At 44.5% G+C, this 14,812-nt stretch overlaps 1 protein-coding gene and 1 long non-coding RNA gene across 4 annotated transcripts in view; one reads left to right on the top strand and one right to left on the bottom strand.

Moving 5' to 3' along the window:
• Egf (epidermal growth factor) overlaps positions 1-7,739 on the bottom strand; it is a 78,953-nt gene extending 71,214 nt beyond the window's left edge. For 2 of the 3 annotated variants that reach the window (XM_087616358.1, XM_087616359.1), the window contains exon 1: positions 7,235-7,493. In XM_087616358.1, the coding sequence (XP_087472484.1) occupies positions 7,235-7,364 (130 nt within the window). In that variant the 5' untranslated portion in view covers positions 7,365-7,493. 3 annotated transcript variants of the gene reach the window in all.
• On the top strand, positions 4,912-10,925 carry LOC147996542 (uncharacterized). Its single transcript, XR_015676922.1, has 3 exons — positions 4,912-5,133; positions 6,266-7,347; positions 9,003-10,925. It is a non-coding gene; the product is annotated as an uncharacterized LOC147996542 (long non-coding RNA).
• The last annotated feature ends 3,887 nt before the right edge of the window (positions 10,926-14,812 follow it).

Consider the following 14,812-nt stretch of genomic DNA (forward strand, 5'->3'; position numbering starts at 1 on the left):
ACCCCTCTACCTTCTACCCCGACTGTAATCCGTGGGACAGCATGACGTAGAGGTTAACGAGATGGCGCAGCAGTTAAAGGGTATGCACTGCTCTTCTAACAGACCGATTACCAGCACCTGAATCAGGTGACTTATCCCTCCTGTACCTCCGGCTCCAGAGGAAACTGTCTCTGGCATCCATGTGTAGCTGCCCTTACATGCACACACATGCACGAGTGCACACACGCACACATGCACACACATGCATGAGTGCACACACGCACACGCACCATTTTAAAGCTCAAAAATAAATCGTGACATGATGTGAAGCAAGGCTGCTCACCAGTCGTTTACCCTGTCCTTATCCCTGTCCTGTAAACCCACTCTCCTGCCCCTACCCCATGGGAATCCTCACTTTACTAGGGTGAATGGGGACTGCATAATTTTCTCTCTGACATAGTGTTGATCACCTGTTCATAGACTAACCTGATACCCTGTGTCTTTTCTGTTAGGTATCTAAGTCCTTTGCCAGTTCTTAAGTTGTTCTTTATTATTGGAGTGTTTGAAAACACGTTTTGAGATGAGCCTTCTGTCGGATAGCCAACTGCAGTCCTTCTCCAGCAGGACCTTGGCTTCATCATTGCATCAGCACCTTCTACGGGGCAACTTCTACAATTTGTCAATTTTTCTTTTATAAATTCTGTTCTTGTATCATTTCTCAGAACTCCCTACTTAACCCCAGGACAAAGATGTCCCCTTTTAAAAACTTCGTAGTTTTATATTTTGAATTCAGGTCCACAATACATTCTGAGTCCACCTATGTTAGCGTGTGCAGTTAGGATCCGGGTCCAATGTGTTGTTTACAGACACTAGAACATCCAGACATCTAGCTGTCTAAATAGTGCAGCACTGTTTGGTAAAAAAAAAAAACCTCATTCACCATAAAATGGCTTTTGTAGCTTCGTGAGGAATCAGACAGCATGCTTGTGAATCCATATCTGGATTTTACTGTTCCTCTGAGTCATGTGCCTGTCTCTTGGCTAGTTCCGCAATCAAGATAACCAGAAAAGCTCTTTCAAAGCTGAAGTTTTGAGAAACAATGGACTCTATTGTAACTTTTGTGCTGTAAGGAATTTTTCATTTTAAGTGAGCAGTTTAACTATCTCTCTGCCTTTCAACTGAATTATGCTCAACTTTATTTAAAGACCACTATAACTAGACTCACCTGGATTTACCAACACAAAGAATTAGAAAACTTCTTTCAGACCTAAGGAGGTAGCTCAGTGGGTAAACTACTTGCCCAACAAGCGTAAGGAACTGGGTTCAAATCCACAGACCACACACACACACACACACACACACACACACACACACACACACACACACACAGAGTCAGAGGCTGTAGTACACGTTTGTAATTCCAGTCCTCCTACATCGAGATGGGAGGTGGAGTTGAGGTCAGCTCGAGTGAGGACCAACCTCCCAGGCTGTCCTCTGACGTGAGCTCTGTGCCACATGTGCGTGGTGTGGGGGTGCCTCTGCCCGCAGTGGCAGAATCAGCTACAGGACCCCCCAAGGCCCTTCTACCGTAATATCCATCGCCTCAATTCCTAGCTGCCTACGTTCCAGAAACCAGCGGTTTCTAGTCTTAAGGCAGATTCATGAAGAAGCTTAAGCCTGTGCTAAATTCTTGGATAAAATCTTTACTCTCAGGCCCTTCCCTTCGATCCTCTGAGCTTTAAATACTGAATCAGATGTGTCCTTAAGATCTCTGTCAAAGAAAACATCTTTAAATGACCCAAGATAAACAACTTTCACCAAGTGACATTTAATGTCCAACACCCCAAAGAAGAGCTAAACGATTAAACAATTGCTTAAAATCTTTTTTTTTTAAATTTAAGATGTATAATTTGATGTGGGTCTTATTTGTAACTAACACAATTGCTTTTCCTTTTGTTGCTTTCAAGTAACAAAAATGTAGGTAAAGTTTGTCAAAACTGCAAGGCTAAACATATAAATACTGGCCAATGGATACATGTTACACGAGTGTTCTAGAAAGTTTTTTTTTTTTTCTGTATTTTGAGACAGGATCCCACTATGTAGATGGAACTGGCCTTGAACTCACAGAGATCCACCTGCCTCTGTCTCATTCGAGCTGAGATTTAAAGGCATAGCAGCTATACTTTACCCAGACAAAAAGATGTTTAAGACAGAGGAAGAAAAATACTCAAAGGGGTCAAGCCTCCACCTCAGTTCTAACTCCACTGTTCTCTGTCCTGATCTGGTTAGAACCGAATTCTGGGCCACAACTTATATATTCAGAAATACACTGAAAAATACTTTAAACGAGCGTTTTATTTGAAATGTCGAGAGCAAATGTGATCTAAGGAACCATAAAAAAATATTAAAATACTTTGTCCTCGGGCTGGAGAGATGGCTCAGTGGTTAAGAGCACTGACTGCTCTTCCAGAGGTCCTGAGTTCAATTCCCAGCAACCACATGGTGGCTCACAACCATCTGTAATGAGATCTGATGCCCTCTTCTGGTGTGTCTGAAGACAGCTACCGTGTACTTGCATACATTAAATAAATAAATCTTTAAAAAAAAATAAAAAATTAAAAAAAATACTTTGCCCTCAAGGATGGTAAGAATGATGACTAACATTGTAGACCTGGCTCATCCCGGGAGCTAACGGCAGCGTCTGAGAAAATTATCAGAATAACACAAAGCAAAGGGCCCTGCTAATATGCAAATGAAGTGAAACCCTTCTTCTTAACTGAGGTACCACAGGGAAGACCAAGGCTGCTGCTGGGAGGTCTTCTGAGTCTCTGTCTCCTAGCAACTCCCTACCCCCAGAAAGAGCTACCTCCTGAATGAAACAGGATGTCCCACAGAGCTTGTGTGGAGAAGGCAGACAGACTACAGGAAGAGCACGCTTTCCTATGAAAGGCCTTTCCTAGTATGTCACTGGGGCTTTGCAAATAAATCAGTGGTTGACACGAGTCCCTACCACAGAAGCAAGCTGGGTCCTAAATGCCTGCACGTTCACACAATGACAGGACTCGTAGGGAGTATTTGGGAAATCCAAACACTGACAGACACGAACATGCTTGGCCTGCTTGGGAGAATCAGACAGTCAAGGAGAGAAGTAAAAATATATGTGCATATTCAAACCATAGACTTGGAAGAGTCAAGGGGCGATAAGAGTAAGGTCCTGGCCTGTGTCAGGCTAAGAGAATTGAGGTTCTCTCCATTCCCTAACTCCCAGCTCTGGAAGCCAATGCTAAGGAGCGAGCCTACTAAAGCAGACAGGGTTGCATGCACCATCTCGTAATTTCCCCGGATCGGTTTGCCTGCTTGTAGCTCGACTATGGAAGAGAATGCATTTCCAGAGAGCAAGAGGCCTGTCAGGAAATGGAAAGAGCCCTTTGTTTCCTTTAAAAAATATTTAAAAAATTTTTCCTTCTTCCGCACCTGGCAAAAATGGTGGTCATCCCCACAGGCCTGACACTGAGTAGTCTTTTCATCTCAGTGCCTAGCAAATGGGACAAGCTGGGGAAGACATGGACAGACAGCAGAGACTCCCAGTAAAACTCCAGTGTTAGACACTACAGCATAAAGAAGCTACCACTCCGGGCTGGAGAGATGGCTCAGCAGTTAAGAGCACTGACTGTTCTTCCAGAGGCCCTGAGTTCAAATCCCAGCAACCACATGGTGGCTCACAACCATCTGTAATGGGGTCTGATGTTCCCTTCCGGTGTGTCTGAAGACAGCTACAGTGTGCTCACATAAATAAAATAATTAAAAAAAAATACCAATCTGGTTGGCAGTAATAATTAAAGCTAAAGTAAACACTAGGCTATTTCACAAAATTGGAAATTTTCTCGAAAACTTTTAGGAATTCCTTGGGAGGAAATGTACTGCTTCTGCAGGCAACTCTGAGTGACTGGGGAACAGGACCACGAGTTACCCAGTGTTTGACAACAACCCCACGAAGAGGGCACAACCAGCTTTCTTTTCTGGAGTAGAAAATAAGACAGGCCTTTCACGTGTAGTGGGGCAGAGACCTGAGCAAGGCAGGTTATCTGTTTCTAGCGTTTATATTCACAGAAAGAACACAGGTGAAACACGGTCCCAGTTTCTTGGTAGTTGGGCATCAAAAGAAACCTTTCTAAAACCAAGCGAAAACCTGGCGAGATCTTTATCTGAAAATGGCTCTGCACTGCACGTGACTGGGAAACCAACCAAACTGCAGCCCTCTCTGAAATCAGTGACCTCATTGTCTACTGCTAAAAGCAGTCCACCGTCATGCTAACTCGATGCCACGCCCAGATCCCTCCCATAACCAGTTCTCCGAGGCCGGGTTTCTTCTGTCATTTACCAAGGACAAATAACACAGGTTTAGATGCCAGGCAGGGACAGTTTTATCCAACTGACATTTGTCCTGCAGGGCAAAGAGTTTTAAAAGTTCAGAAACCACTCGCTAACCGTTCTTCGCCACTGTCCTCGTCTGTTTTCGCTGAAATAAAAGCCAAGAAAACAAGTCTGGTGATTGCAAAGAAAACCAAATCCTGTCTTTGTTATCCCTTGGTTTGGCTGATCGGCATTGACAGGAACAGCGACCGCAAGGCATTTCACCTGGATTTTGTTTGGATTTTGTTAGCCCGTAAAGCATGCTTCTTGCTAGGTCAGGTTGGCCACGTAGGTGAACAGTCTCGATGCCAAAGGCGAGAGGTACAAGTGGAATTTAAGTGTGTGTGTGCGTGGGGGGCGGGGAATAGAAGATGTCACCATTATCTATTTACAGAGGAGAAAGAAATGCTATCCGCTGGAATGCAGGGGTGACAGGGTGTGATCTAGGCAGTTCTCCACTAACCCAAGATGCAGCGTGAGGAAGAGAGTTTAAAACTGGGACCTGAAACAACGGGGAGTAAAGAGGCCCAGGGCCATGCTCTGAAGTTCGAACCATGCTGCTGCAGTGCTCAGAAGAAGGCGATACGAGGAACAGTCTGACCAAAGAACTTTAGTGGAGATGGGGAGCCAACCACTGGGCGTGGGATACTTCACTATGACCTCCAGTCATCCCAACCACGATCTCAAGAAACCAACATCACTTCCCAGGGAGATTTGTAAAATAACCCAACAATTAGGAAGGTAACACAAACTTGAAATCGAGCCTTTTTGCTTCCAAAATCTATTTCTTCCACACTGTGACACAATCTCGCCAAGTCACTATTTCTGTCTGAGCTTCCTGTGAATCTGATGCAAATTACCTCTGAAAAGCACTCAAGCCTGCAGCACGAGTGGGTAGAAACACAAGGCAGAGGCACTCTATTCCCTAGAACCAAGACACACACACACACACACACAGAGACACAAACACAGACACAGACACAGACACACACACACACACACACAGACACAAACACAGACAGACAGACACACACAGACAGACAGACACACACACACAGACACAAACACAGACACACACACACACAGACACAAACACAGACATACACACACACAGACACAAACACAGACACACACACACACAGACACAAACACAGACACACACACACACAGAGACACAAACACAGACACAGACACAGACACAGAAGACACACACACACACACACACACACACACACACACACACACACACACACACGATCACTGCTTCAGTCTCTTCCTCTTCTTAAGTTCTGCCCAAGGACCAGGCCTGTCCCTTCCAGCTCCCAGCTGCGTGATAGGTTCCCACCGTTACCCCTTACCAGCGCTAATGCAGGACCTGACTCCGGTCACTCTCCAACTTCAGGGGCTCTCCTCCACCCCAGGAACATTCCAGTCCCAGTAACACAACTGTACCCAAAGGTTTTCTCCGAGAGCTAAGGGCTCACAGCGGGGGTGGGGGTGTGGGGTGGTGTCAGTTCTGACTTTTGCCAACCCTTTTCGGACATAATCTGAGTATTCATATGCAAAGTGAAGTGCCCTAGGTCCTGGATTACTTGTAATTAGCAGTCACGCCCTCCTATAGAACCCCAGAGATCTGCTCTGTGGGTGCAATGAATGCTTCCTGGTAACAGGCTGGACCTGTGGGCGTGAACACCTGATTTCCTTACGTGCAGTTCCTCTGAACTATTCCGGCTGGAGGTCCCCGCAGCAGCAGGGCTCTAGCTCTTATTCCCACGATTCTCTTCTACCTTGCAGAGCTTTCTCTTCTGAAAACCTAGTACGCTCTCGTCATTCTACCTTATTTATTCGTTTGATTTTTTTTTTTTTTGTTAAGGGACTCAGATCGGATCTTAAATGAGCAGGAAGATAAGAAATGAGCGAACCATGGTGCGCACCAGTAATCCCAGTCCTTAGGAAGCACAGTGAGTCCTGGGATAGTCTGAGCTACAGAGGGAGACACTGTCTCAAAACCACGAATGAGAAATGACAAGGATTTCCCGGACAGTGTGGACCCTTGGATGAATGGAAGTAACTTCCTCACCTATGCAGCAGGTTGGGACTCACCCCACTCCACCCCTGCCCCTCCCCACTCCACCCCACAAAGAATCAACAGTGAGAAAACGTTTCCAACTGTGTAGTGTTAGGTGCTGTAATGTGCAATCAGAAAAATTCCCAATTTCTCCTGGAGAAAATGCTGTCTGTAGGACAGGGGCTGAGGCTCATTACTCCTTGTCACTTCTCAGCAGTTTGCAGAGTCAGTGTACCTGCTACTAAGAACTGGAGAATTGGGTCAGAGCTTCAGAGTAGGGAGGATCAGAGGCTGAACTTGAGACCCGGTTTTTGTTTGTTTGTTTGTTTAAAAAAAAAAACATTCATTGACTTTTTGCCACTTGCTGCCATGAAGTTATCAGAAGGAAGGCTTTTCAACAACAAGATCGACTGCCACCATTTGGTCCCCCAGTTTCTAATACGAGCTCATCAGCTAGGTGCTACTTACTATCTCCACAAAAAAGACTGAGATTTAAATGAATATTCAGCTGGTTTTAAGTGAGGCTTATTCACTCATGCACAGAACAGTGGAGAATGGTGACATTTTATAATTGGCACCATCTACCAACACACACACACACACACACACACACACACACACACACACACACACACTTCAGAATACACAACTTAAGCAAACACACACACCCAAAGGCCAGCCAGTGGGGAAAGGCGCAGGTGTACAAGGTAAAGTTAACAGATGGTTGGAGGCACGGACCTGGTCCGGGTGGACTTCTGTTCTCGGATTACTTACCGGCGGCGGCATACGTGGAAGTCCCGCTTCTCTCGAGAGGACCTGACTGACAGTTCCTGGTCTGCTGTGCTGTGACACTGAGTACAGTAATCTTTAAAAACACCGACAGGAAGGTGAGCGAGAACAGCATGGTCTCGGTGGTTCTAAGGTCAAGAAAAACCAAACCAAACCAAAACAAAAAACCCCCGGGTGACTTAAATTGCTAGAGCTTGGAGCAGGCGGAGTCAGGCTTCTGACCCCCAGAACTTCCAGCCACGCTGGCCTTCAGCCCCAGGGCATCTTTTATTTAGCTGTTTTAATACCTGACACCCGTATGCCAAATTTCTCAGAGCCTAAGAGTGCTGGAAGGCGGAGGGTGACTGATTTCTCGCTGTGACAGGCACAGCTAGGCAAAGGCTCAAAGAGAAATGAGACAGGGAAAGAATTGATGGAAAGTTCCAAACCCCACCGGGAATGAGGGATGGGGCTAAAGACGAAATATGCAGATAGGATTCCTTCCCTGATGGCTTCTCCTTTTGGAACCCAGAAAGATTCTCCTCTCCCTTTTAAAGCTCTTCTGGTCCCACCCCCTCTCCTTTAGTGACACTTGAGTAGCAGACAAGTCTCTTTGCAAACACCCGTGAGGGCAATTCCACGGAGTAAGCAGGAAGGCAGGGCAGGTTGCCAGAGAGGAGATAGCTGCTACCCACTAAAAATATTCAGGGCAGAGAAGGGGAAAGGGCGATTAGGGAGTGTGGTGCCGCTAATGGTTCCAGGGGCCCCGCTGAGTACCGCTTATGTCTGAGTGTCTTGAGGAACCAAGAGAAAATTAAACCGCACATTTTAAATCAAAGGTGAGTAGCAGCGTAGACAGTTCAGACGATTTATCATAATCGATCACTGACAGGAGTGATGCCAAGGAGATCTCACCTTCAGCTCATTTTTTTGAAGGAAGTGTCGACGGCAGCTCGCACCCCTGGAGTTTAATCTTACTTCTCTCTCCTGTATATTTTATAGTGGAATTTGTAAGATTATTCTTTCCATACCAAAGGGAAATCCCTGTAGCTGAGTGAAGAGATACAATGTGGACAGATTTTTTTTTCTTTCAGCACTAGTGTAAGAAAGCCTCGCCACGGGTCAGGAGAACAGGGAAAGGTGTGGACTGTTATGACTGAACTGGATTAGAAAGAGAATACACGGGGCTGGGGATTTAGCTCAGTGGTAGAGCGCTTACCTAGGAAGCACAAGGCCCTGGGTTCGGTCCCCAGCTCCAGAAAAAAGAACCAAAAAAAAAAAAAAAAAAAAAAGAAAAGAAAAGAAAAGAAAAGAGAATACACGGGAATTGTGTCAGAGTGGGAATCCTTCTCAGACAACTCTGGCCGTCTATCACGCCTCGGTGATAGGAAACAATAATTTGGTTCTCCCCTGGCTGTCTCCTCAAGCACCTCTATGTGGACCCAACCACCGCTCCTTCAGGAAAAAGCACAGAATCCCCAAATACCCCGCTCTGGCCAGCCATTTCATCAGACTTGATAAGCAATGGGAATTCTGGTGGCTTACTTCTCCCTGGTGAAGAGCTTTTCTTTAAGATGCCCTGAGGTAGGTTCCAAATTCGAGTCACAATGCAGCTGTAGCAATTATCTCGAAAGCAAGAGATACATGAGTATATAACCTCCATAGAGAGCAGAGCAGCCCCCAAGCCGTGGCCCATGCTTAACTGGGTTCTGAGCACTTTCCAAAGGTGGAAGGTTAAAATCGTGTTTCTCAAATTCCACTCTCCTCATCCCAGGCACCCCTGACCCTGTGTAAGGGAGAAACAGACCCTGAAGGAGCAACAGACGTCATGTGGAGGAGTGCACAGAACGTTTTATTGCTTTCTAGACTCGGAGACTCAAGACTAAGAATGAACGCCCTACAAATAACCTGCACTGAGTACTTGTCGCTAACGTTGACCGTGAACTTCCCCTTCAGCAAAACGTAGTTGCCAGTATTGATGATGGCAGTGAGGGCGTTGGTTAGCAAGGGGGGTTGGAACACAGTACGGCAGGGAAGTGATGTATTGCATTCGTAGAAACATAAATAGGATATAACAGCACAACCACGTTCAATGGATTTAGAAATAGTCATATCATTTTTGGTTAGAAAACATTTGTTTTCAGGCTGGTGAGGTAGCTCAGGCAGGTTAAAGGAAAGGTTTCCAAGGCCAACGACTTGAGTTTAATTACTGGGACCTACATGGTGGAAGAAGAGGATCGACTCTTGCAAGTTGTCCTCTGGCTTCCGTTCATACACAGGGCACACACACCCACAGGCATGTACACACACACAATAAATAATTGTAACAAAAAATTTAAATGTCTGTTTCCCTCATTACATATCACCTGAGCTAATGTCACTGGTATTGAACACAACAGCATCACCTAAGACATATGGAATCAACAAGAGATAGAGTCGATGTTTCAACTGATAGTAAAAAATCAGTCCATCAAGTTCCCAGACTACCCACAATTACCCAAATAGTAAAATCACTGAGCTGAGCTACCCAACAACCATGGGCTTCCAGAGGAATTCCATATTCTTACGTCTACCTCTATTGATGAAGCACTGTGGTGAGGAACAGGAGTCATAGTCCTTAACGTCGAGGGTTTGCTATGGTTGATTTCCAACAAGAATAAGGAAGAGCATGGAAGTTTGAGCTAGTGAAATCCCAGTCGCCAAGTGTTCTGGGGAGCAGAAGACAGCAGAGCAAAAAAAAACTAGAAACAAACAGTGAGCTGGAACAGTGACCCTCAGTGGAACGGCTGGGATCTTTGGGTAGGACACAGAAGAGGAGAGAGCCACGGTGACAAGAAGATGAGGGTCAAGAGTGGACGAAGAAAATAACTTATTACTGACTTATTAGACTCTTAGGTGTTGAGGGACACCAGAGGGTAGAGGGAACCCTCAGGCAGGTCTGTAAGGGAATGGTAAGGGCGGATCTCTAGGTGCGTTTAGTGTGAGTGGGCAATAAGGGCTAAGGGAAAGGACTAAGGTGTATGTGTGCGTGCGTGTGTACATATGTGTGTGTGCATATATGTGTGTGTGCGTGTGTGTGTGTGTGTGCATGTGTGTGTGTGTGTGTGTGTGTGTGTGTGTGTCCATATAAGTCTTCTGAAGAGTCATCACCACCACCATGTCACCACCAGATCACTTCCTCTGGGCCATGGGCTTTACGAGTGCCACCTCTAGCTATCAACATCACCTTGTCAAGGGGTTAATATTATTATCCTATGTTACCAACTTAAGGCATAGACAATTATCCATATTTATGAGGAATGGGAACTCTGGAGTGCTATTCTTTCCTTCTTACACAGAGCCACTGACTTGAACGAACAGGCAGAGCTCACCAAAAGGCAGGAGAGACTCAGGCCGTGACTGCAGAAACCAGAAGTGACAGATCATCTGTGGTCATACAGTACCTACAGAAATAATGCTACAGTTATTTGAACGAGGGCTGTCCCCCGGACTTGGATATTTGAAGACTTGATCCCCAGTTGGCACCATTCAAGGAGGCTCAAGGCGTGTAGTCTTGCTGGAGGAAGTACTTCACTAGAGGCGGCATATGGAAGTTCATACCTTCTCTACTCGCAGTTTACTTGTTTTTGCTTCATGGTTGTGGTTGAGATGTAATCTTTCAGCCTCCTGCTCCCAATAAACCTGCTGCTTACTGCCATGACTCTCTGTGATGAACTCATACCTTCTGGAAGTCCAAACCAACCCTTCCTTGTGTAAGTTGACTTTATCGTGGTGTTTTATCATAACTACATACAAATAGCTAATGCAGAAGATGGGGCCCGAGAATGAGCTAGTGCTGCAAAGAACCCGACCATCTTGATTTTGGAGGATTGTGGAAGACTTTAGAACATTAGATTAGATAAGTGGTTGAATGCTATAAGCAGAGCTTAAAAGCCAATACTAGTAGGAGCCTGGGCTGTATTGCTGAGAATAATGCAGACTGTGGAAGTGAGCCCCAGGGATCTCAGAAAGAAGCAAGAATTGTAACAGCAACTGGGCTGGAGGCCAGACATGTATATTTTAGCAAAGAAGCTGGTTGTTTTCTGTTTGTGTCCCGAGAACTTGCCTGAAGCTAAGTTAAAAAGTAGCAAACTAATTTCTGTAATGGAAACAATGTCAAGACTGCATACCTCTGAGTCTGTAGTGTAGTTATTTTTGATCCTGCTTATGCAGATCTACAGAAAAAGAGCTCTAGGCTCAGATATTTGAACACTTGGTTCCCTTTAGTGACTCTAGAGGGGAACTGTGAGAATCCATGTCATCTCCCTACTTGCTATTCTCTCTGCTTTGTGCTTGTGGTTGGGATATGATCTCTCAGTTGCCTGCTCTTCCTGTCATGCCTGCCGCCATGATGGATTCTTATTCCCCCTGAAACATTTCCTTCTATGGGGTGTTTTGATCACGGTGCTCTACCATAGTAACAGAAAAGCAAGTGATGTAAGTGCACAGGCTAGGTCATGGGCCACCTCTGTCATGCCAGGAAGCTGCTACGAGACCTGAAAACCATCTTCTCTCCTTCAGAATGTTGTTGGCCTGTCCCTGTCATTCTAGGTGACTCATTTGTGGGAGAAAATAAAATGGTAATGAAGTAAAGAAGTTGTGAGTGTCACTGGCTTGGAAATCAGCTATACGAAGCAATGATGCTTTATTGAGATAGGATTACAAACTTTAGGAAGACTAGATAGGAAAGCTTTATTCAAAAGAAGGGCAACACTTCCGGACATTTCCAAAGGGACTTGCAAAAGTGTCTGTCTTCACATAGCTGACAACACCCCCCCCCCTCACGTAGTATTCATAGAGAGTTGACTCATAGCTATCAAAGTTGGAAGGATCCAAGAATTCACTGAGCAAATTGCAGAATATCCCTACACAATGGAATATTATTGTGCAGTAGAAACAAATGATAAGATTAAATCATGATGCAAACTATGAACTTTGGTTAGAAATAGTAAACTAATATTGGATCACCAATGACAATGAAGGCGTACCAATGCCAGGCGTCAATTGGGAAACTGGGCAGGGAACAGACCTAAAGAATTCTCCATAGTTCCTCGCTGTTCTGTAAATATTCAACTGCTCTCTCTCTTTTTTTTAATTGGATATTTTTTATTTACATTTCAAATGCTATTCCCTTTCCTGGTTTCCCATCGGTAGGCCCCCTATCCTCTCACCCTTCTTCTATACGGGTGTTCCCCCTTCCCCAACTACCCCCATTTCCGCCTCCCTGCCCTGTTACAGTTAGGGGTAGGGGGTCCAGTCTTGGCAGGACTGAGGGGTTCTTTTCATATTGGTGCCCAACAAGACCATCCTTGGCTACATATGCAGCTGGAGCCATGGGTCTGTCCATGTGTAGTCTTTGGGTGGTGGTTTAGTCCCTGGGAGCTCTGGTTGGTTGGTATTGTTGTTCTTATGGGGTTACAAGCCCCTTCAGCTCCTTCAATCCTTTCTCTAACTCCTCCAATGGGGACCCCATTCTCAGTTCAATGGTTTGTTGCTAGCATTTGCCTCTGTATGTGTCACACTCTGGCTGAGCCTCTCAGGAGACAGCTATATCAGGCTCCTGTCAGCATGCACTTCTTGGCTTAATAAATATTGTCTAGTTTTGTATATATATATGGGCTGGATCCCATATATATGCAGGTGGGGCAGGCTCTGAATAGCCATTCCTTCAGTCTCTGGTCCATACTTTGTCTTCATATCTCCTCCTATGAATATTTTTGTTCCCCCTTTTAAGAAGGACTGAAGCATCTGCACTTTGGTCATCCTTCTTCTTGACGTGGTCTGTGGATTGTATCTTGGGTAAACTGAGTTTTAGGGCTAATATCGACTTACCAGTGAGTGCATACCATGTGTATTTTTTTGTGATTAGGTTACCTCAGTCAAGATGATATTTTCTAGTTCCATCCATTTGCCTATGAATTTCATGAAGTCATTGTTTTTGATAGCTGAGTAGTACTCCATTGTGTAGATGTACCACATTTTCTGTATCTGTTCTTCTGTTGAAGGACATCTGGGTTCTTTCCAGCTTCTGGCTATTATAAATAAGGCTGCTATGAACATAGTGGAGCACGTGTCTTTGTTGTATGTTGGAGCATCTTTTGGGTATATGCCCAGAAGAGGTATAGCTGGATCCTCAAGTAGTACAATGTCCAATTTTCTGAGGAACCTCCAGACTGGTTTCCAGAGTGGTTGTATCAGCTTGCAATCCTACCAACAATGGAGAAGTGTTCCTCTTTCTCCACATCCTCGACAGCATCTGTTGTCACCTGAGTTTTTGATCTTAGCCATTCTGACTGGTGTGAGGTGGAATCTCAGGGTTGTTTTGATTTTCATTTCCCTGATGACTAAGGATGTTGAACATTTCTTTAGGTACTTCTCAGCCATTTGATATTCCTCAGCTGAGAATTCTTTGTTTATCTCTGTACCCCATTTTTAATAGCTTTATTTGGCTCTCTGGAGTCTAACTTCTTTGTATATTTTGGATATTAGTCCTCTATCAGATGTAGGCTTGGTAAAGATCTTTTTCCAGTCTGTTGGTTGCTTGTTTTGTCCTAACAATAGTGTCCTTTGCCTTACAGAAGCTTTGCAGTTTTATGAGGTCCCATTTGTTGATTCTTGATCTTAGAGCATAAGTCATTGGTGTTTTGTTCAGGAAATTTTCCCCAGTGCCCAGGTGATCGAGGCTCTTCCCCACTTTTTCTTCTATTAGTTTGAGTGTATCTGGTTTGATGCGGAAGTCCTTGATCCACTTGGACTTAAGCTTTGTACAGGGTGATAAGAATGGGTCAATTTGCATTCTTCTACATGCTGACCTCCAGTAGAACCAGCACTATTTGTTGAAAATGCTTTTTTCCACTGGATGGCTTTAGCTCCTTTGTCAAAGATCAAGTGACCATATGTGTATGGGTTCATTTCTGGGTCTTCAATTTATTCCAATGATCTACCTGCCTGTCTCTGTACCAATACCATACAGTTTTTATCACTATTGCTCTGTAATACTGCTTTAGGTCAGTGATGGTGATTCCCACAGAAGTTCTTTTATTGTTGAGGATAGTTTTCACTATCCTGGGTTTTTTGTTATTCCAAATGAATTTGCAAGTTGCTCTTTCTAACTCTATGAATAATTGAGTGGGAATTTTGATGGTGATGGCACTGAATCTGTAGATTGCTTTTGGCAAGATGGCCATTTTTACTATACTAATCCTATCCAGGAGCATGGGAGATCTTTTCATCTTCTGAGATCTTCAATTTCTTTCTTCAGAGACTTGTCATACAGATAAGTTCTTGTCATACAGATCTTTCACTTGCTTGGTTAGAGGCACAGTGAGGTATTTTATGTTATTTGTGACTATTGTGAAGGGTGTCATTTTCCTAATTATTTTCTTAACCTATTTATCCTTTGAGTAGAGGAAGGTTACTGATTTGTTTGTCTCTGATAGTGACTTGACCCTCCTGTAAGCCTATGTGTCAGCACTCCTGTAGACCTGTTTTTTTTTTGTTGTTGTTGTTTTGTTTTGTTTTGTTTTGTTTGTTTTTTTCAGCTGG

Source organism: Rattus norvegicus, chromosome 2, assembly GCF_021556685.1.
Source record: "Rattus norvegicus strain SHRSP/BbbUtx chromosome 2, alternate assembly SHRSP_T2T, whole genome shotgun sequence".
Taxonomy (NCBI): domain Eukaryota; kingdom Metazoa; phylum Chordata; class Mammalia; order Rodentia; family Muridae; genus Rattus; species Rattus norvegicus.